Source organism: Polyodon spathula, chromosome 7 (assembly GCF_017654505.1).
Source record: "Polyodon spathula isolate WHYD16114869_AA chromosome 7, ASM1765450v1, whole genome shotgun sequence".
NCBI classification, from domain to species: Eukaryota; Metazoa; Chordata; class Actinopteri; order Acipenseriformes; family Polyodontidae; genus Polyodon; species Polyodon spathula.
In genome coordinates this window covers 31731301-31756151 of record NC_054540.1, presented here as the reverse complement: position 1 = coordinate 31756151, position 24851 = coordinate 31731301, and the positions used below count along the sequence as shown (strand labels likewise).

Here is a 24851-nt window from a genome sequence, read left to right as displayed (position 1 = left end):
ACCCGCTCATCTCTCGACCCCTCCTCTATCTAAAAAGTTAGGAGAAACATAGTTCACTGGACTCTTGTTGTCCCCACAGGACCCTTGCTGTTCCTTTATTTCATATGTGCAGGCAAAGGGAATAATATTATTTTGAATATATGAGTGTTGTCTGAAATATATACAACACTATTAGTTATGATTATATTGATTATATGTATTAATGTCTAATAATATATTCCCTCATGCCATTCTATTCTTCAAATTAGTTTTCCTTCTCTCTTTACAGGTGTGTGCTTAACAGATATTATAGGGAACAAGTGTAATACTATCCCATAAGCTTTCCAACAGCACGAATTCAGTAGTTTTAGCTAAGTTCATGCTGCTAAGAATACCCATAGAACAGTCAGATGAACTCAGCTGAACTGCGGATGACCACCTATTTTTTTCAGCGGCACACAAACCAGTTAAAACCGGTTCGCTAGCTGTGCACTTAGCTTTCCAATTTCCAGCGATAATCAAGGTTTTTTCCAATTTTTCTATGGTGACAAGACACTCTAACCTTGATGCTGTTTGATAAGAGAACTCCGCTCTTCATGCCAACTATCCCAGAATAAAGTTTTACCTTCTTAAAACCCATCTTCTATTCTTTTTAAAATTACTTTTTATTATTTGTTTAAGCTTCTTATTTTATATTTCAAACAACATCTCTTTATGTTGCATCATCTTTTAACTCGTAGTCAAACCAAACAGTTTACTCCCTATAGAACACGATTATTAACTATTTTAAATGCAAAACTTAGCATTCAATTCTGGGAATCAATCCCATCTTGACAAGAAACTGCCTAAAAACTGGCCACTGCCCAAAAGCTGGCTATGTATCAAATTATACCAGTTTCTTACTGCATCATTTTATACCTAAAGAACACATTTTCACAATTATTGATTAGAGCAGCATTAAACATTACATTTGATTACACATTTACATAATTTTCCAAACTAAAGATTATACAAACGCTACAAAAGATTATAACACATATTATTGCATTAATACATTTCATTTTAAATTCTCCAATCCATGTCCAGGGTTTCAGCTCGCTCCCAGCAAGACTCCACTTCGGTCTCAGGTTCCATTCGGGCCGGCTCAGCGAACACGACAATAGGCTCTCGAATCCATCGTCTCGCATCACAGGTGTGAGTCGCCATGGCCTTGACTTCATACCTACAAGACACTTGTACACGCTTAGTAGGGACACCTTCCTCACATTCTAATTTTCCCAGATGCGTCCATTTTACTAAGTGACCTTTTCACAACTCATGCATTCAATCCTCTTAATATCTTTTTGGGTTTACATTTAAATGAGAGAAAGAAACACCTATAGAATCATTGCATTCAAACAAGATTCTACAGTGTTTAGCCAAATGACTGCATGCTGGACAAAGTCTGAGCCCAGTCACTGATGACTTGCTTTGGCACATATTACATACACAATTAATAAGAGGATTATGTTTTAATTTATGTGTCAGGGTTACTTCTGCACCATGTACAATAGTTCTGGATCTGTACACATTGTTACTATGCACTTTTTTCTGCTCACATAGACTTTAGAAGGGATGTCATTCATCCAGAATACAGTAGGGGGCCAAAACTCACTGTTTTTCATATCAGCAGGCACCCAACTTGTAGTTTGTTTATCATCATTAGTGGGCAAACTCAATACAACTGAATCTGAATCAGTTGATGAACCATGAGCCTTAGCTACTGATATTCTCCATACAAAAGGATTCAATGTCTTACTGACCAGCCTAGCTGATTCAGCGTTATTTGCGACACATTATATAATAACATATCTCTATTTTCATTGTTATTTATTTTTGTCTGATTTAATAGCATTCTGGTGTGTGGGTCGGGGGATGAGTGGGTGATATGATGGTGACTATCACAATGTTTTTTGTTCAATGTCATTGTTGACTGGATGTTGCCCATGTTAAAATCCAATACAAACAAAAAAAAAAAAAAATATATATATATATATATATATATATATATATATATATATTTTTTTTTTTTTTTTTTTTTTTTGTTGCTTGGCCCCCCTAATTAAATCGGAATTACTGTCCTGCTATATTGCTTGTTTGTTGTTTTGGTTTTCCTCTCTTAACATTTTGTATTCCTGTTGTCTTTGTTCGGTCACTTATTTCTTTGTGTTAATGTGTGTAATAAAGTGTTTCCTTTAATAAATTACATTGTTTAATTTGGTGTTTATAGACTATCTGAAATGGCTATATTTGTGTTCAACAGGTGGAGCTCCCAATCCATATCAACAAACTAATCAATACCATAGTGTTAAATCAGATCAGGTTTTCAAAGTATTTTTGTCAATGATCTGCGGTGCACAGCGTCAATCCTCATTGGCCAGGGAGTCAGTCTTTCTTTCTTTCTTTCTTTCTTTCTTTCTTTCTTTCTTTCTTTTACTGCCTTCATTGAGGATTTAACATTTTGGTAGACATTTGGTTGTAATTTTTTTTTAATTCCTTGTGAAAATGCATGACTGAGTTTCACAGAGACTCAGTAAATCTGTGCAGAATGTGAAAGAGAGTGTTCAGAGTGGAGAAGAGAGTGGAGACAGGAAGTAAAATTATTAAAAAGATACCAATTGCTAGACGTGCTGCCTTTGCACCAGCACTATACTACTTGTTCTGCCTGACTGTTTGTTTGGGTAACGCGCTGTTTACTTTTGTGTTTTGTTTTGTTAAAACTTTTATTTTTGTTTATTTAAATACAGTATTGTGCGCCATAGCTTCTCTTTTGCCCAGCCATTCCTTTTTTTGGTTTGAGTTTCTGGTCTGACGTCACCCACTGCAGCTGTCCTGATCACAATTACTTATTTCATACAAACTTGTTATTACCCTTTACACTTGTAAGTCACATTGGATGAGGCGTCAGCTAAATGATTATAATAACTAATGTTTAGAATGCCTCTTTGAAATTTGGCAAGTATAAAACATATATATATAGGGGCCTACCCATTTGGGGTGGCTGCTTAAGACATATAAACAAGACATTTACAGTGATTGTTTCATTGTAAAGTATAACCACACATATAATAGTCATAGTAATTTAAAGTGTACTTGAAGCATTACATCCAATCGTCTTACAACACAAAGAGTGAGCAGAGCAACCCGAAATTGACTCCAGCCTTATTTTTCACTTGTCATCTGATAGGGGATTCGGAGATTATGTATTTTGACGCTGCACACGCATAGGCCACCGCAGGCCACCACAAGCAAGGATTATTATTATTATTATTATTATTATTATTATTAATTTTATTTATTTTTTTAGCCTCATGGTGCCCTCTGTTAGTTTAATATGGTTATTTCTAGTTAGGTTGATTTGTGTGAGTGCACTTAGTTATTATAAAGTTTGTTATGTTTGCAGGTGCTTTTATAGGGGCAATGTTTGTGTTAATATGGGGTGCTAGGATGCAGTCAAACATTTTTATAGTAAAAAAAAAAAGTATTACAATAATTGGGGGTAAAACAAAACAAGTAAAGAACACAATAACACATTTTGCAGTTTTCAGCACCGCTTCACAATACATTTATAAGCAGGATCTCCCTTGAAAAGTCAGCCCCTCTGACTAGTAATTAATTTATGTATAATATTTTAATGGAGGGACCTTTTCAGTCACGAGACACTAAGACATTAATTTATTATATATTTTAATCCGATATACCTTTTATCGTATATACACAAGTCGTTTATATATAATATAATATATATATATATATATATATATATATATATATATATATATATATATATATATACACACACACACACACTACACACATACATAGGGTACATTCATGAAAACAAACAAATGCAACTATTGTATATATTTATAAACGAAAGAAAAATGTATTTTCAATTTACACAGCAATTTCACATGTATTACATTATTATTATATAATTATTTCTTCTCACAGTACAAAATATCACATTACAGAATATCACATTACAGTGTCATCTTACAGATAAGAGCAGTTGTAAAGTACAATAAAATCAGTAGCAAAAAAGACCAGTTCAAATAAGAACAAAATAAAGATTACAGTAAATAATCACATTTAAGAGCGAGTTTGACTAAGAGCAGTTAACTTACAGTAAAAATATTTGCATATGAGTAAAATCCAGTAAGAGCACTTATAATTACAATAAATGGATGAGAATGATCTCAAATAAGACAATTACCCCCCCAAAAAAACGTGAATACGGATACTTATAAGAGTAAAATTAAATACAAGGTACAGGAAGTAGTCTGGGCTTTGACTGGGCCACTCTAGGACATTCACTTTCTTGTTTTTAAGCCACTCCAGTGTCGCTTTGGCAGTGTGCTTGGAGTCATTGACCTGCTGAAAGGTGAATCTCCGTCATAGTCTTAGGTCTTTTGCACACTGAAGCAGGTGTTCCTCAATGATTTGCCTATATTTAGCTCCATCCATTTTGCCCTCTACCCTAACAAGTTTCCTAGTCCCTGCTGATGAAAAGCATCCCCATAACATGATGCTGCCATGACCATGCTTCACAGTAGGGATGGTGTTACCTGGGTGATGTGCTGTGTTTGGTTTGCGCCAGACATAACGCTTTGCATTTAGGCCAAATAGTTTAATTTTTGTTTCATCTGACCACAGAATCTTTTGCCACATCTTTTCAGAGTCTCCTACATGCCTTTTTGCAAATTCCAAGCGGGATTTTACATGGGCTTTTTTCAGAAATGGCTTCCTTCTTGCCACTCTTCCATACAGGCTAGATTTGTGGAGTACCTCAGCTATTGTTGACACATGGACAATTTCTCCCATCTCAGCCATAGACTTTCTATAGGTACTGTATATGGAACAATATATACTGAAGATGTACAAATATGGCAGTGGCGGAGCAATAGCACATGAAGTAGGTGCAACAATAATATCTTTAGCATTTATATTTGCAGATGTTACACATTTGTATCACTGTAGCTGCCAGTGTGTGGTGCCAGTAATTCAGATTCTCTCCACCCTCATTTCAACAGGTATCGCTACTGTCTTAATTATCCTAGCTTTTTCCCCCCAGAGGCTGGTACGAGGCACGTCTTCAAGGTTTTGGGGTATTATTCAGCACAGACATTATATTCTATGTGCACGATTCATTCATCCTGTAGTTTAGACGGAAGCTGTTGGGTGCTGCTGTAGGCACCAAAATAAACCACAGCAAATCAACATGCCTGCATTTCTGATTTAAAAATAATAATAATTTAAAAAATGGTTTCCTATGTGAGACAATTTCTGCAAATGCCTGTGCAGACTGGTGAATTCTGTAATAATTTCTGTGATCGCAGAATTGGGGAATCCTGGTAGGGTTAGTGATTAAACCTGTAAGTTTATTAAAAAATAATGTAGTGTTGGATGTAAAGATGTACGCAAAATAAAATAAAGTAGGTGATTAGAACACGTTCTTATTACCTACTGTTTCATACTAATATTCTGACAGTTAAATGTAGTTCAATATTGAACACTTGATTTGGTATGTTTGTTTATAAATAAGGGTTAAATTAATGTTTGAGGATGGGGGGGGGGGCACCTTCCTTTTCCTCCACCACTGGAATATGGCATGAAATGCATGTGTTTTAAATGTTACAATGCAAATAAATTACCTGAGAAACGCGAAATACTCAAAATGACTGTTTACTTCACGCGTGAGTAAAAAAAAAGAAAAGAGAGTACTACAAAACGATGTACTACAATTGTCCAAACAATGAATAAAGCAACCATAACAAATATATGTTGTGGTTGGTGATGCATATTTTTCCCGCACATTTGGACTGCCATAGCGACGAGCCTATAGAAGTACTGTATTTGTGTCAGGTGATTTTCACTCAGTTCGTCGACAAGCTTTTTGAAGTTAAGAGCGGATTTGGCCTACCTGGGAGACAACATAATAATTTCGAAATTATATAATTAATATATAAGTAAATGAGCAATAGAATGGGTTATTTAAAGCAAATAGATGTCGAGAATTTCAAATCGTGGCGCGGACGGCAAATTATAGGTCCCTTCAAAAGGTTTAATTGTATTATTGGGACTAACGGTTCTGGTAAGAGGACATTTTTTAATGGTATTTATTTGTTTTGCTGTAGGGATTTTAATTTTTTAATACCTTTGGTGTAATTGAATACCCACGATGCGTATGGATGTGTATGGTTTTGTAAGAATATATTTTGCATTTTAATTTTATTTTTTATTACTGGTTATTCATTTTAAAGTTGTTTTTTCTTCACACAACGCAGGAAAGAGAGTCGCCATTAGAAGAATGCAGTGTCGATCCTTTGGTCTGGGATTAATACTTAATTATAACTATCGACTCCGACATGTTTTTAAATGTTTGATTTATAATTAAAATCTTTTTAAAAATGGTTCAGTTGATAAGACGACCTATATAAAAACACTACAGTAAGTTATATATTAACACCCCAAAACACAATGGTTTCATATAGTATACAGCAGTATAGTTTATAAAATGTTTGGCTATTTAGAGATGAAAAATCTCCGCCAGGGCTATTGATGTTATCAGTGCAGATCGGGCGGGGGTGTTCCCGATGTGTTTTTTAAAGCTAGTAACACTTTTGTGACCGTTGCTGAGGTTCGTTTTTTTTTTATTTATTTTTTTTACATAGAAAAGAAAAAATAAGGCACAGCTTCATTACGGTGGTTGCTTTTACGTTACGTACCCTTTGGTGATTGCAGACGGCTGTCTGGGCAAGTTTCTGTTTCATTGGTCCACAAACAGGTACTGAGAATTAAACAGTTAAGGTGCAGTTCTACATTGCAGAAAATGGCGAAAATAATGGAACCAAAGGAAGGTGCTGGCGAAAAATTAAGATGTATTTATTTATTTTCTGTTTCACTTTTGCAGCGAGTGAGCGACCGGGGTGGTGGGTTGATTTTGGACATTGTTGACAAAGCCTGTAGTGTAGGCCCCCACTCTTCTGGAATAATACATACATTAGGCATGTATAGCTCGCCTTCAAACCGTGAGCACAGTCTCTGCCTTTATTATTTATAAATGCTTTTCTGTTAAATATACTGACGTCTGCTTGCGTCTTATACAACAATAACCAAGTCCGAATTTTTTTTTTTTTTTAATGGTCCGCATCCGTACTTGCGTACCAGTTATGCCGGGCTTGCACTGCACGATTTTTGCTGATCGCCGACGAACGGAGGAGTCGGCGACTAATTTCTTAAAATCTGGGACAAATTCAGGTTCTCGGTGACAAAATGGTCGGTAAGTGTGAGATGGTCTACGTTAATAGCTTCTGCGATCTTACGACGTCCCGACACATTTCTGACATATCAGAAAACTTTAGTCCCAGCCAAAGCAATTCGTGAAGTGTGTGAGGGACTACCGTTTTCTTGACGAATGCTGACAGCAGCCAATAGGACAAGCTAGCAACAATAGCGACGTAGAGAATGGTTGTGCACCTCTTTGACATGAGTGACATTTCCTGTCATGGTCGCACGTTGAAGGTACTTGGTAAGTAAATAGTTGTTATAACTTGTTAACGCCGAAGCAGATACTGGTAGTGTGTGCTGCCCTTTCAATCAATTTCTACAGTCACTCGTATTCGATATCCCTTTCAAACCCCTAATGTATGCTTGTATTGCTAATTTATTCAAAATACGAGGAGGGGTGCGCGTCTGTGTGTGTGAGAAATATATCATGTAGATCACGTTGTTTTGTATTTAAACCTGTAACAAACTTGTAGTAGCCTACTGTTAAAGTTGTATTCTAGTCTGTTCAAAAGCGCAACACGCTTGTAGTACAAAATGTTTATTAGTTTAAGTCTTCAAATTATTCATTAGAATTTGGTATTCTGATGAAGATCGCTTGACGGCCAATCTCCCACTCTAATCTTTTAATCTAATAAATATGTTGTACTATGAGCGAGTGTTGCGCTTTTTCAACAGATTAGATTTTATTATTCTGGATGCACCTCGACTCGAGTTGCATCATCAGTCCGTACTGGCCACGTCTATTAAGCCAGTTGCGCGTCCAAATGGATCTTTTCCGCGTTTGTTTGGTTTTTCTGTGCAAAACAATGCAGAGACAACAGCGATCGCCTCTTTGCTTGAGTCCACGATTCTCCCGAATAATGTCTACGATGCTGCAATGGAAATAGGCGCAGGCCGCGACAAGATATCTCGTGTAGTATGTGTAGCTTGCAATCCCCGATTTACAGTGAAAAATCGTAGTTCAGTCGGTAAGTATGAGTGGCGCTGCGTCTCCCGATTGCAAAAATCGTGCAGTTTGTAAGCCCGGCTATTGGTGGCGCTGCGTCTCTCGATTGCAAAATTCGTGCAGTGTAAACCCGGTTTACGTGAACCGTTCCCTATGGATCAAGATGGTACAAGGCGTTCTCTGCAGAAAACATGTAGACGTAATAAATACTCGTCGCAGTAACAACACAGCCTGTCTTCTGCATTCTCTTTGTGGCCTGATGTTGATGGAGACAAACTGATGATCCAGCAAATTATAAAATACACCCCCATGTTTAAACAAGCATCTTTTGAAAAAACGAAAAGTGGCCAGATTTCTTTTTTTTTAAGTTGTACACAGACCCTTATTAAGTTTAAACATTTTTTTTGTAATTCAACTTACATGACATAAGCAATTAGCATTTGTTTTTGTAAGCACTGTTTTTTCCATGGTAATATGTCAACTTTGTGCTTAAAGTAAATCTTTACAATATTAAGTGCTTAGTGTTGCAAATAAGCCCAAACTAGTGTTGATTAGCTCAAGTTCAACAGGGCTTGCCTTGTGTGTGCGGCATAATTGAAAACATACATAGTTATTTTTTTACCTTTAACAATTAAAAGGGAGTGACTTTCTGATGTAAACAAGTTGCATTTGAGAAAATACATTAATAACATTAAAAGAAAATACATACTGTACAATGTTTTTCAGCTCTTGCACACAGGTAAGAAAAAATTGATTTCACTTTAAATATATGTTTTACCTCAACTTTAGTTGACTGGATACTCGCATCAAGTTTCACAGGCCCTATTTTACCGTCCTGACAAAAATTTGCTTGGCAGGTGGTGTTTTGTTCACTCAAGTATTGGCATCTCTGGTTTTGTGAAGCCAGCAGTTGAAGTTCACTTATTCGGTGTACATTCGAATTTCAGGTGTAATCTGAATCTTAACTTCATTCAATTTAGGTTCCTGAGCAAAAAATCCAACACGGCAGTTGGTCCCAGATTCCTGCCACTTGTCAGCTTTTTTTTTTTTTTAACTTCTCCTCGTTTTTATCTCCTGGGTATTTCCTGGTAGTGTGCTGGTGTTTAGTAGAAGAGCTGAATGTCCCAACTTCACAGTTCATTAAAGAAGCTTAAAACAATGATGGGTCCCCATCATTTTTAAGGCAGTCAATCCATTGTGTTTTCAGGCAATGTGTTATTTCTAAGACCAACAAAAATGCTTTCTTTCCCCATTTTGTAATTTAGAGAATAAACCTAATGTCTTGAAGCCAATTGTACAGGTTGCTCCACAACAGAAGGACTTGAACCCACATTTCTTTGCCTAACTATATGTTAAGTGTTGCAATTTACAACTGATTTTAATATTTGTTGATGTTTGTTAAATTAGTGTTAATGCTCGGACAAAGAAAGATAATGAATACTTTGAAAGCTGCCATAAAAGCCATACTGTTTTTTATTTTTTAAATTAACAGATGTTTTGACTCCTTCAAAAAGGAGTTCAAGACTGGAGTTAAGGCTTTGAAAATATGGCCCAATAAGAAGTCTCGTGATGTTTGACAGTTTCTAACAATTTCACAGACAAAAGTGGTTGATATATTTTGGAAGTACTTAACCCATAAATTGTTTTATAGGATTATGTTTACTCGATTTACATTTTTATAAGCCATTATTAATACAAATACTAAACGCATAAGATTCTCAGCAAAGCACTTTGCAGATATCTCCTTAAAATTTCTGCTGGTCTTTGCATATTTTCCCACATTTCTTTGGACTGCCTCTAGCTAGAAGGCCAGGAATAACATGGTATGGGTTGTTATTCTTGGACTTATAACTAGTGGCAGTCCAAATCTGTGGGTAAATATGCAAAAAACGGCAGAAATTTTAAGTAGAGCTCTGCAGAGTGCTCAGCGGAGAGTCATGTGTATGTATGTGTTCCTAATATTTTGGATATTATTTATGGTGTTGCGAGACCTAACTGATACACAGTAATGACACTTGCATGTATTTTGCTAGGCAAGTCTAATGTAATGGATGCTCTCAGTTTTGTGATGGGAGAAAGGGCAGTAAACCTGCGAGTAAAACATACAAGAGATCTTATCCATGGGGCTCACATTGGGAAACCAGCCTCTGCTACTGCCAGGGTGATGATGACATACTGTGAAGAGAATGGAGAAGAAAATACATTTTCAAGAACCATCACAGGTGGGTGGTCATTACAGTTATCTCCATAAGCTGTAATCAGTCATCCATTCATCTGTTGAGTAAAGCAAAACAACTGAAACTTGATAAAATCACATGGAGCCAGGTTACATAACTTTATTTAAAGTAGTTGGAGTGCAATTGGTTAGTGCCAGCTAACTAGCTATTTTACTTGCTAATACAGATTGCCAAATACATTTTATTTTAATATTTTCAGTATATTCATTCACACTGTATACCCCTAGTCATACGTAAAAAACATTGTAATTTCGAAACTGATATGTTTGAATAAATGTAATGGTAACATTATATTGGAGGGCATCTCCTGGCTGGGTTTCTTTGTTATTTTTCAAAAAGCAGTTTTGCATCCCTGTGTTTTGGGATATAAAGGAGCTATATAAATGACTGAAGTAATCACAAACATTCCCACTCTCGGAGGGTTAGGAAAACATGCAACAAAGAGAAAAACTATTGGAATAGTAGTATTTGCAGGGGTTTTGAAAATTGTGTTTTGAATTTAGTGCCAAATATTCAAAGATTTTGCTAATTTGTGCAACTTTTATATTCAAAATTCAAAAGAGATGCGGGATAATTGGTACTATCTCAAGGCTAAGGAAATTAATCTAAACATGAAATTAATCGTAACTCGGGCTGTACCCAACTGATGCAGGTGTGTTTGTGAACGAGGTGAGACAATGGCACAAAGTGTTTAAAAGCAGAGAGGGCAACTTTACTAAAGAGAGTATTATAATAATAGCTGACAAAAAGGGGAAAAAAACAACAAAAAAAAGATTTGGCAAAAAGCAATGCAAACGTATTAAACCTATACCATGTGATTACTCTGTCACATATTAAAAATAATTCTATGGTTTTTCATATTTTTTTTAATACATTAAAATGCTTCCAAACCATGACACACCAGGGCTGTCAGTTAAGCCTCAAAACAGCAATCGCTTAATTGGGCACATAAAATATAATCATTAAAAAAAAAAAATGTTGATGATTGTACCACTTACAGAAATCCCCCCACGTGATTATTTTAATAGCATTGCTGTTCAGTAAAAGCTTGTGCACAACAATGGAAGTAGCGGCATAAAAATATTTTATCAGTTGTGGGCGGCATTGATTGTACTTACATCGACCTGGTCATTAGACAGGAAACCCAGATGGAGCATTCAGCCTGGTTTGAAAAATACACCGAAAAAAACCCCAAACAAACATGAAAAACAGTATTATTCCTAGGTTTAACATTTCATTTTGAAACTTCAAAGAAGCGCAACTATATACAGTCAATTTTCTTCAATGTGCAAATTTCTTTACATGTTTGCCAGAAATACAAGCTTGTCAACCTGCTCTGGATTTAATGTGGTGCACTGGTAATCAGATGCAAGTTAACACTTAAGCAGGAAAAGAAGAACACGCCCACTGCTTGTCTTTGGCAGAAATACTGTAAATAGCAAGGCAGGGTGTTCGATGCAGTTTCATTGATAAACTTGCATAGTGTTATTAACTATGCATGTTACAAAAATGCTATTGTTTTATGTATCATCCAGTATTTATCTTGGTGTATATAATGAAGAAAGGAATTGATTTGGCAGTAAATCAGTGAGAAATGTCTAATTATAATACATGATTAAAGAAGTATGAACTCCTATAATAATAATCCTTTTTAATATATATAGGCACAGTAATTATGGTATAGTTTTCTAGAAGTTTCGCACCGTTTTAGTGCCCTGTCCATGCAGATTTGTTTTTCCCTGGTTTTCACCCACTCGCCAGATAACGTAAATGCTGTTTCAACTTTTCCACGGAATATAGTTGATATTATATATATAAAATATGATTTGAAATTTGAGCTGATCACTTGAACAATGAAAGGGAGTCCCAAACAATTCCCATTGAGGTTGGGAACGCTCTGGGCACAGCTACTGTCTGTGCCACCAACATCTGTTTTTACTGTACCAGTACAGAATGAGAACATACCTGGGATAATGGTATCCTCTATTGACATTTTTGGAGCTGCAGACATCTTAGAGGGAATGTGTTGAAACACAGGTGTGTGTGTATATATATATATATGTATGTATATATAATATATATAATATATATATATATATATATATATATATATATATTATATATATATATATATATATATATATATATATATATATATATATATATTTTATATATATCATATATATATATTTTATATAAGATTTAATAACAAAAAATATTGCTTTTTATTTGCAACAGTAGGCCACAGTTTTGTTTTTGTTTTTTTTTCACTTCTCCCACCGCTCTGAACAATTAGAACTAAAGTTTAGTTACACAAAGTTCATTGAGCTCTACGCTTCATCTTGGTAGGAGTAAATATTATTTAAATAGTATTTTAGCTGGTTTTTGAATTAGTTAAATAAAAAACATAGTTTTTTCCCACTAGCATTGAGATTTGTGGAAAATATATTCTTTGAACTTTGCACTTAATTTAATCAACAGGCACTACTTTTTTTTCTCAAGGCGGAATTAAGGGGAACAGTTTTTGCAACTGACCTTGTGAAACTCGCATCTCTTGAATAACGTGGCCCTATTTTTTAAGAAGCAACACCACATAGTGCCATTTGAATGAACAAGAGTAAGAATGCATGAACGATATGCTGTGTATATGATAATAAACATGTCTACATTGCAATTTCTTGAGGAGTTAATTGGTTTAGTAGTCACAAGGAATACAGCAGCGAAGCACAGGTCTAATGGGTTTAAATGCTTTTAACACAGAAATATAACTTCATGCAAAACTGCAGACCACTCTACTTCTAGAAAGTAATCTGCCAGTACAAAACCAGGTGCATGGTAACAGATGTATATGTTTTTTCTGCACCATTGGAAAGAGCTGATCATCTGTTATACTTTAATTTTATAAAGATGAAGAAAAAATTGAAATTATGAAGAAATGTAAGAGGGGCTTTGAGTTTTTTAATAAGGGCAGCACTGTTTTTTGTCAGGCAGTAATATACTTATCCGTTATGCTGTCAAACACCTGATTAGAAAACTAATTTTAGTGTTAGATCAGTTTTTCCTCTTGTAGACAAAGAAAATGTTCATTTAAATGAAACACCCTTTTCTCTGTTACTGAGGTCCCCAAACAGTTTGCAGTCTTGTTTAAGAAATGCATTTTTAATTCTCACTCTCAAACAAATCTATATACAAATCTGAAATCTGCAATCACTAGTTTAAATGTTTGCTGTATCATACTAATAATGCTTCTACATTTTATTACAATTTATTTTTCTACAGGAGATTCTTCAGAGTATCATCTAAATGGCAGAGTTGTCAGCCTGTCACATTACACATCAGAACTCCAGAAAATAGGCATCATTGTCAAAGCAAGAAATTGCTTAGTATTCCAGGTCAGTCCAGAGAAATTCCATAGTAGCTGACATAACATCCAGAGCAACTGCACATTTTTGTATTTACCTTCCACATTCCCTATTATTAATATTCCCTGTATATGAAACACAATATAAATAGGCTAAAACATGGAAAGTGCTTTCTTTTCTTCACTAGGGGGCCGTGGAGTCGATAGCAATGAAGAAACCAAAGGAGAGGACTCAGCTGTTTGAGAGAATAAGTAACTCTTTGGATCTGGCAGACAGCTATGAGAAAAAGAAAAAAGAGTTGCAGAAGGCTGAAGAAGATGCCCAGTTTCATTATAACAAGAAGAAAAACGTGGCTGCGGAGCAGAAGCATGTGAAACAAGAGAAGGAGGAAGTATGGGACAGGTTTACTAATCTTACCACAATCGTAACCCCAACACTAGCTTTAGTTTGCTGCAGTTTTAAGTTTGTAAAATCTTTCCAAAGGAGGAAAAAAAAAAACTTTTTGGTGGCAAAAGAAAGAAATGAATATGTATTAGCAGTACTTGACAATGTTCTTAGAAACATCTGACTAACAATACTACTCCCTCTCCATTGAAATATTGTACATGTTTCTGCATTTTAAATTCAAATAATTCAAGAAACTACATTAACTGAATTCCAGTCTATTAGTGTATGCCCCCAGTGTTTTTGTCAGGGGTGGGAATGTTGGTGACAGTAGCCAGGGGTGTTGGGATCAAAGTTCATCATGATTAGATTATGCCATCAAAAATGATCTTTTTTATGCAAAGGCTTTCTAAATACTAAAGTTGTTTTTTGCACACCAAGAATAACAGAGGCAATTGTAATATTCCAGAAATGTGAATGACAAAAAATGTATAGGCCTACTGGTTTGTGACTCTTATTATCACTAGGGGGGGACAGTATAAAATTTGCATGGTATGATAACCGTTAAAAAAATAAATAAATAAATACCGTGGTAACCTGAATATCACGATATACAGTACATCTTGCAAGTTGTCAAATAAAGGCTCAAAAGAAGAACTAATGTAAATCATCCAAATTACTGTAATTCAGAAAAATAAAACCAACAAAACACACTTCCTTTCATGGAATGATTTAAACATTTGGTATTTAGTATTTTACTATGACAAATAACTTGGTATGTTTCTTTTTTATAAAGACAATCAGAATAATAATTTAAAAAAAAAACTAAAAACTAGTCGTACACTCTTATACTACAACATTATTAAGATCTATTATTTGCTCAAAATGACATGCTGCTGTAGTTTGTTAAAACACTTTAACGTATAAAATTAAATAAATGAATAAATACTTTGTTTAGCTGATGGCAAATAGAATTGGGAAATGATCGGTCTTTTGCTTAAAACACAAACATGTACCACAGGTTATTATGTAAGAGCAGAGGTGAGTCATTTATTTTTTCAACCGGATAAATAAAATACGTATAGCAAAAAAAAAAAAAAAAAAAAAAAAGTATTTTAATACTAAAATGTGTTATTGGATTTACATTTACGACATTACACAAGTAAGCTTCCAGTGATTATTACACGTGAAGTTTGGTAAAAAGAAAAAAAAATTCTTCACTTACCTAAGAAAACGGGAATACTGTTACAACTAGTTTAAACAAAACTACATTGATAGTAAGTAGGGTATCCTGCTGCAGTCGCGGGTCTGTGCTAGTTTTGTTTGAGACATTGGTCTTGTTCTTATAGCGCAGATTTCTGCAGTTCTGCACAGAATCTCGGAGGTGCGCTGTAGACGTCACTCAACACCTACAGAAATATGTGCAGATTCTGCATAGCCCAGCGCAGCTTTGAAACGTTATTGCGGGAGGCTGGCTGCGGCTGTGAACCAAAGGGACGATGCAAAGATCACAAGTTACCTGCTAATCATAATGCAAATAACCACTAAAACTACTGCTTCCACCTTGTTAGCGGAGGCGAACGACATTTTAACGTTGTACAATGAAGCCGTGAACAGCCTTGCCCACGCTAAAATAAATAAATAAAAAATACACTGAACAAAAATATAAACGCAACATGTAAAGTGTTGGTCCCATGTTTCATGAGCTGAAATAAAAAGATCCCAGAAATGTTCCATACGCACAAAAAGCTTATTTCTCTCAAATTTTGTGCATAAATGTGTTTACATCCCTGTTAGTGAGCATTTCTCTTTTGCCAAGATAATCCATGCACCTGATAGGTGTGGCATATCAAGAAGCTGATTAAACAGCATGATCATGACACAGGGGCACATTGTGCTGGGGACTAAAATGGGCAGTTTTGTCACACAACACAATGCCACAGATGTCTCAAGTTTTGAGGGAGCGTGCAATTGCCATGCTGACTGCAGGAATGCCCACCAGAGCTGTTGCCAGAGAATTGAATGTTCATTTCTCTACCATAAGCCGCCTCCAACGTCGTTTTAGAGAATTTGGCAGTACGTCCAACTAGCCTGACAACCGCAGACCACGTGTAACCACACCAGCCCAGGACCTCCACATCTGGCTTTTTCACCTGCGGGATCGTCTGAGACCAGCCACTCGGACAGCTGATGAAACTGGGTTTGACCTGACTGCAGTTCGACATCGTAACCAAATTCAGTGGGCAGATGCTGACCTTCGATGGCCACTGGCACGCTGGAGAAGTGTGATCTTCATGGGTGAATCCCGGTTTCAACTGTACTGGACAGATGGCAGACGGCGTGTATGGCGTCATGTGGGCGAGTGGTTTGCTGATGTCAGCGTTGTGAACAGAGTGCCCCATGGTGGTGGTGGGGTTATGTTATGGGCAGGCATAAGCTACGGGCAACGAACACAATTGCATTTTATCAATGGCAATTTGAATGCACAGAGATACCGTGACGAGATCCTGAGGTCCATTGTCGTGTCATCTGCTGCCGTCACCTCATGTTTCAGCATGATAATGCACGGCCCCATGACGCAAGGATCTGTACACAATTCCCGGAAGCTGAAAATGTCCCAGTTCTTCCATGACCTGCATACTCACCAGACATGTCACTCATTGAGCATGTTTGGGATGCTCTGGATCGACGTGTACGACAGCATGTTCCAGTTCCCGCCAATATCCAGCAACTTTGCACAGCCATGGAAGAGGAGTGGGACAACATTCCACAGACCACAGTCAACAGCCTAATCAACTCTATGCGAAGGAGATGTGTCGGGCAAATGGTGGTCACACCAGATACAGACTGGTTTATTTGATCCATGCCCTTACCTTTTTTTTTTTTTTTTTAAAGGTATCTGTATTCCCAGTCATGTGAAATCCATAGATTAGGGCCTAATTAATTTATTTCAATTGACTGATTTCCTTATATGAACTGAAACTCAGTAAAATCTTTGAAATTGTTGCATGTTGCGTTTTGTATTTTTGTTTAGTGTACATAATGTACTAAATCCGTGATAAGTGATGTATAATTTAACAATAAAGATAATGTTAATCTATTACATTAAACTGACTTGATAATCCAGACAAATGTAAATATAGCTCGTTGAAAATGTGTGATACGCTGCAAGGTTTGGAGAAGGCGTTTCTCTAAAAGCTGCGTGTAACGTCAGAAAGACAGCAGCCAAGAGCAGTTGGCGCAGCAAGCTCTGGGTAACAGAATGCAGCAATTGAAACATGTATTCGGTGTGGTTGACCGTTTCCTTCAAAAGCATTATCAAAGTACAGTATCAGTTCACAAAAAGATCTTCCTCAGACACTTTGCTAAGGCTGCAAGTACTATAGCTTGTTTTAGAAAAAACGTGTTTTCAGTTGAAAAAATACGTTAACCGTTATCTAACCGAATTACGATAATTGAGGTTTAGAATAAAAGTAATGGTATTAATACTGTAATGTACCTAAACCGCGGTATATCGAAAAACCTGTATACTGACACATTCCTACCTACCACCCACCTCTCTCGCACACAGTGCATTTTAAAGTATATATAGGCCTAAACAAATGTGTTTTTGTTGCGTTCCTCAAAAACACAAATATTTGATCAGTTCTGCATTTGTAATTATTTGGAGTATGAAAAAAAGAATCTGAAAACAAAGTAATAAATGGTAATTATTTGTATATTTTTTGTGAAAATACAATACAGTTGGGTCTGAAAAAGAGGTACACATGGTTCAACTTAGGGGTACACATTATTTACCCCCCCCCGTTTTCAAAAACTCTAACAAATTTGATTGTTTTATTATAGTGAATTTTGTCATTAAAACAGAATTTGTCAAATGCCTGTTGTTTACGGACAACTAAATATTCACAAATATTACTGAATAATTGATCACAAACCGTGTTTTAGACTTATCGACTTGTTTGTAAGTCAAAAAAAAAAAGTGTTCCCTTTTTTTTTTTTCAACAGGGAGGTCTTTATGTGTGTAGACACACTAATATATATATATATATATATAGATATATCATATATATATATATATACACACACACACACACACACACACACACACACACACACATATATACACACTACTGGTCAAAAGTTTTAGAACACCTCCATTTTTCCAGTTTTTATTGAAATTTAAGCAGTTCAAGTCCAGTGAATAACCTGAAATGGTAAAACGGCAAGCGGTAAACTGCCAGAGGTTAAAAAAAAGTTTAGGTTACCAAAAACTGAAAAATAATGTACATTTCAGAGTTATACAGAAAGACCTTTTTCAGGGAACAAGTAATGGGTTAACAACTTACAACTGTTCTGCAGCAATGAAAGTAAATTAAGCCTTGAAAGTTGATGCTAACAATTCCTACTGGTGTCCCAACTTTTGGTGATTACTAACAAACCCTCTGTCTGTATAAAAGCAGTGTTGGAACAGTATGTGTTACTACACCCTCTTAAGCATTATTTGGACAGTATTGTACTGCAGGAAGTAGTATATTGCTATCATAATGGCGAGAAAAAGGCAATTAACAAAGGAAGACAGACAGACCATTATAACCCTTAAAAGTGTAGGTCCTTTAGAGAAATTGCAAAGAAAGCCAAGGTGTCAGTGAGTACAGTTTCCTACACCATCAAACGGCACTTGGAAACTGGAGGAAACTCTGACAGGAAGAGGTCTAGCAGACCCAAAGCCACAACAGAATTAGAAGACAAGTTTCTGAGAGTCAACAGCTTGCGTGATAGGCGGCTCACAGGACAACAGCTTCAAGCACAGCTTAACACTGGTTGAAGTAAGCAAGGCTCAGTTTCAACTGTGAAGAGAAGACTTCGAGCTGCAGGTTTGACAGGTCGAGTGGCATAAGAAAGCCATTGCTAAGATGGCAAAATAAGAAAAAGAGGCTTGCCTGGGCCATGAAGCACCGCCAGTGGACTACTGAAGACTGGAAGATGGTCTTATGGACCGATGAATCAAAATTTGAAATCTTTGGTTCATCACGCAGGGTTTTAGTACGCTGTCGAGTAGGCGAAAGGACGGTTTCTCAGTGTGTGACACCAACTGACAAACATGGAGGAGGAAGCGTGATGATGTGGCGCTCTTTTGCTGGATCCAGAGTCGGTGACTTGCACAGAGTGAGTGGCACCATGAACCAAAACGGCTACCACAGCATTTTGCAGCGCCATGCAGTACCCTCTGATATACGCCTAGTTGGTCAGGGGTTCATCCTACAGCAAGATAATGACCCAAACATACCTCCAGGCTATGTCAGAACTACCTTAGAAGAAAAGAACAAGACGGTAGGCTTCAAATCATGGAATGGCCAGCACAGTCTCCAGACTTAAACCCCATTGAGCTGGTTTGGGATGAACTGGACAGAAGGGTGAAAGCAAAGCAACCTACAAGTGCAACACATTTGTGGGAACTTCTACAGTGTTGGGAAGAACTTTCCGAACAATATTTGATTTCCATTGTAGAAAGAATGACACGAGTGTGTTCGGCTGTTATATCTGCAAAAGGTGGCTTCTTTGAGTCAAAAATTTAGATTAAATATTGTTAAACAAAACGGTTCCATGATTTCTCTTTTTATCTCCAATTGTTTATTTGTTATATGCTTTAATTTCAGAGTACATTGAGACATTAAACTGCGTAAATTTCAATAAAAACTGGAAAAATGGAGGTGTTCTAAAACTTTTGACCGGTAGAGTGTGTATGTGTATATATATATATGTATATGTGTGTGTGTGTATGTGTGTGTGTGTATATATATATATATATATATATATATATATATATATATATATATATATATATATATACACACACATTAGGCTTGCATTTCATGTATACGCATTGCAACGTGTATGTTGTCAACAGTCTAACGTTCAGGACAGGAGACAGACCCCCCCCCCCCCCCCCCCCCTTTTTTTTAAGAGATGCGTGCGCAATTCCTACAGTCTGTTAACCCTCCCTCCACCCAAATAATAACCTAAATACAGGGCTCCACATTGCAACTAAAATGGATGCTAATGCGGCAAAAAAGAAAATGTTTTGGCCATGTGTTTTTTGGGGTTGCTAAAAAAAATTCTGCCTCTAAAAACGTGCCAGTATTTATGAATGTGCTATGATGTCATTTGTAAAGAAAAAAACAGCCATATTACACATTTTTTAACTCAAGTGCGAGTAGGACAATAACAATCTGGCCCAATATAAATGCTACCTGCTGTGTGTGGTTACAGGAAAGAGCAGCCTGTGATTGCCAGATGTGGGTTCCTAATCAGTAGGTAGGTGCATTATAGTGGGGCGCTGGGTATAAAAACGGCTGCTGCAGAGCCATAGGTAGGGTTCATACGGTCATGGAAATCCAGGAAAAGCCATGGAATTTGAAAATGCCGATTTCCTGGCCTGGAAATGCATGACGTAAAAAAATGAAAAACGATAATAAACATTTCAAAAGAAGATGTTGTGTAAACTGCTATATGTGCATGCAAAATTGTAAAAACAAAGTAATTATTTACAAACATAAAAGGCTTTTTTTTTTTTTTTTACATTGCACGACTTCAAAAATTAAAACTGTAATAAAATAAACATTTCAAAAGAAAATATTGTGTAACTAGCTGTAAACTGGTTATATGTAGGCCTGCATACACAACTGTAAAATCAAAATAATTTCGAAAAAATAACTTGTTTACATACTTCAAAGTAGCTGCCATATTAGCACAATCCACACAGATGTAACGCTTATTAACTTGTCGTGTGCATTTACCACATACTACTCTTTCACACTGGGCACAGATATCAGAAGTTTTATTGCATTTAGTTACTTGGCATTGTTTCCTGTTGCATGTGTCACTTGATGGGTGCGCACTGTATCCAGGTTGAGCTGTGTTTCTGCTTTGCAGTTTTCTAATTGAAATTTTTCTGCCAAAGCTCTGTGGCTAGCATCATAAGAGATCTCTCCTACTGATATTTTCCACTGTGTATTCATTGTACAACACAAAGGAATTGATTGCTGCCATGTCCAGTACATTGTAAAATACAACAACTGGACACTGGTGATTGCTTTCACTGAGTACTATGTTTTGCACAGATGGTGGAAACTCATCGTTTTGTTACTGTTCCAACCAAGTCTTCAGCTGTTTTGCTAGTTACAGTGAAATTAAAAAAAAAAAAAAAAAAAAGTCATTGGTAATATTCGTCCCATTACCTAAGCACAGTTACATCAGCCTAAGTACCACATTGTCGTCCAGTTTTTGACTAGCTGGGCAAGTTTCATCTTTGCACAGGTAGGGGTAGGTTCCACTGCCAGCCAAAACTTGATCCCAAATTTGCCAGGTTTGTTTGACATGTATTGTGTCCAGCGACACCATGCTTTTTTCGGAAACAGCTACTTGTCCATGTATTGTTTATGTTTAGCTTGAAACAGGCAATGCTGTTTTCAATGAAGTCATTCCAAATTTCTGATGCCAAGGCAAATATTTCTGTAGTTGCTTTCAAATCAAAATGCAGAAATCTCAAGATTTCTCAAATTCTTGTAATAATAATATAAGACAGCAGACTATATATGCTCACGAAGACGGCCAGATGGGAGTTCTCCAAGGAATTGATAGGATTACAATAGATATTTGGATAACACCTAGCTAGACTTAAAAAGCAATATTTTATTTTAAATTTTAAATTACTATTTTTGGTGGTTCTAGGTAGATGTGCTTATAACTTTCATTTTTTGCGATTCGGACTTTCAAACAAAGTCAGGGTATTTAATACATGTATTTAGGAAAAGTCAAAAACAGACTACAATTTTAAAAGTGAAAACTGTCAGAATGACTACTATGGCGGTTCTAATGTTAAAGACTGCCGTTTTGTTTACTTTCTGTTTCCTTGCCTGCTGCCGCAGAATTTTTTTATGGTTGCTAAGTAACGAACTTGGCAACAAAGGCATATACGTCACTGCTTAACCTTTGCAAAGGGCAACACTTTTGTACACAGGGCTTGAATTTCATTTTTGTGTGCTGGGGGGATTTTCCATTGCTTTTGCCATTGCCTGACCTGAAGTTTTTGCATGCAGCAGAAGAAAAAGGTGCTTTTCTTTTTAACCAGTGCTCCATTTCTTTCTTTTTAACTCTTTACACTCAGCCCTATTGCCGCCTGTTTTTCACTGTTTTCATTTATGTATGTTTAACTACTGGATAGTTTGTACTGCATGCATGTAATCATGTTTGGTCACTGGTAAAATCCCCCATCCAGCTAAAACTTGTGTGTAATGTGGCCATCTCCCAAATTAATCATGGACGCAGATATAAAAGCAAAGCAGCCACTCCTGAGAGTTTGGAGAAAGGAGACGGGAGAGACAGTAGAAGTTATAAAACTAAAAACAATTGCTACTCGTGCTGGCTTTACACCAGCATGATACTTGTTTCAATTATTGTCTTTTTGTTTTGGCCAATGTGCCTTTTCGTTTATAAAAAATGTTTTTATTTTAAATCTTTTATTTATTATTAAAAACTACAGCATTTGTGACTCACCCCTGCAGTCCTTGTGTGTGCCTGTATTTCCTGGTCTGATTTCACCACCAAGCTATCCGTGACAAAGAGTTTGGAACATAATTTCCCAATTCTCTATTTTATGCCAACAATCAGATTTTTTTCTTACTCTCCTAATTTTAGGCACAAAAATACCAGACGCTGGTAGAAGATTTAAATGATAAAAAAGTCCAGCTACACCTCTGCCATCTTTACTATAACGAGAAGAGTATCGACAGCCTGAAAGACAGTCTTCAGGAAAAGAAAGGAGATATTGCAATCAAGAAATCATCACTGGAACAATCAGAATCAAAAGTGAGAGCCTTGAAAAAGGAGCATGGCAGGCTGTCCCGGGAGCAGCAGCAGATTGAGAAGGAGATCAAGTAAGTAACTAAGGAACTTACTCGTCAGTCAGTGAGTGGAAGTTATCGGGAGGCTGTTCCACTACGTGTTTAAACTATCATATACATTTCCAATTAAAAAGACACAAAAATAGGAATTATTTGTGTATTTATCAACCACCAGATGAACTTGTACCCTTAGTACTAAGTTCTTACATTCGCTGTATGCCTCCAGATAATTCTGCTGGGGAGAGCAGTGAAACTTTGCAAATGGGGCAGAAAGATTGGAAGCCCACCACAAAGGAAGAAAAAAAATCCCTGTAGATGATGGCTACAATTGTAACTGCTTAATACAGGCACAGTTTGTCATGGTTCCTTTAAGATAACATTAAAAGTAGCAGAATACAAAATATCTAAGAAGCTAGGCAGTGTGATGATGACTTTATAGCCACTCCTGTAGAACTGTAATACTTTCTCTGCATGCAAACTAAGCCTTTGCTGTGCCTCAGAGCTCAGGAGCAAGCCCTCAATCAGAAACGACCCCAATACATCAAAGCCAAAGTGAATACTTCTCACCAGATCAAAAAGGTGGAGGAAGCGAAGAGCTCTCTGAAGAAGAGTGAGAAACAGTTTAGTAAGAAGGAGCAGGAGATACAAGAGCTGGAAAATGAGCTAGCTGACTTGGAGAAGGCCTGGAGGGACTTTGAGAGAAAGGTAGAGGAGCAGACCTTAACGGTGGGGAGAGATGTACAGCTGGAGGAAAGCCAGGTTAGTCATCTATCAAATCTCTCAAGGATGTATATGTTATGTGTTATCATTTTCTGTGAAAAACTGTACTATACCTGGTAAAAGTATCGAAAAACCACAGTGAAGTCCAAGGTTAAACCACTGATGGTAAAGCACTGATGAGCAGGAAGATGATGGGAAATGTAGTTCTGAGAGGTACATGGGAAGCCATCTTGAGGCAGGGAATGCAATGTAAAAGTTTAAAAAAGTGGTAAAAATGTAAAAAAAAAAAAAATAAATTAAAACAATACACACACCTTATGTAAAAAGTTGTAGCAACTCAAGAGAACATGTAACATAATAAAATAAAAAGGTTCTTATGTACCTTTTAAGGATCACCTGCAGTATTAGTGTGTTAAACATTTACATTTTATGGATCAGGCCCAAAATGTAGAACCCCCTTGATAATAGGGCTGGGGATGATGGATTGATGAATTGTGTAAAAATCATCAATGGACAAAATAAAAATTGTTTTTTAACAATGGAGAGAGAGCTTGGCTTACTTGGCGAGAGAGTGCTAGAAAGAAAAAAATCACAACCGAGTTACTGGGAATTAGTTTAATCTCCTATACTTACCTGTATCCCATGCAATTACAGTACTTTCTTAAACTAATACAAGATTAAAAAACAAACCCCCAAGCACTATGCACGCACAAAGTTTCTTAATTGACCTGCAAATTAAAAAAAAAATAAAGTGCCATCGGATATTTGGAAATTTTTCAGCAAGGAACCAAACTCGAAGGTGAAATGTGTCTTTTGTGAGAATTTGCTGAGCTATTGTGAAAACACAACGAATTTACGGGACTACTTAGTAAGGCTCCATCCCTCCAAATACGACAGAACTGCGGCTTACTTTGGCAAAAAATGTAGCCCAAAAGCGCCAGAGCAAGGGAATTCACTGACCTGATCGTGGATGTAATAACACAAGACA

The 24851-nt window shown here is 36.5% G+C and overlaps 1 protein-coding gene across 3 annotated transcripts in view; it reads left to right on the top strand.

Moving 5' to 3' along the window:
- Window positions 1-6003: 6003 nt before the first annotated feature.
- smc1b (structural maintenance of chromosomes 1B) overlaps window positions 6004-24851 on the top strand; it is a 73643-nt gene continuing 54795 nt past the window's right edge. For 2 of the 3 annotated variants that reach the window (XM_041255289.1, XM_041255287.1), the window contains exons 1-6: window positions 6004-6112; window positions 10288-10476; window positions 13771-13883; window positions 14041-14244; window positions 22938-23176; window positions 23644-23902. In XM_041255289.1, coding sequence (XP_041111223.1) covers window positions 6004-6112; window positions 10288-10476; window positions 13771-13883; window positions 14041-14244; window positions 22938-23176; window positions 23644-23902 — 1113 coding nt within the window. Of the gene's footprint in view, window positions 6113-10287; window positions 10477-13770; window positions 13884-14040; window positions 14245-22937; window positions 23177-23643; window positions 23907-24851 lie in introns of all 3 variants that reach the window. The other variant, XM_041255288.1, reaches the window with a different exon arrangement.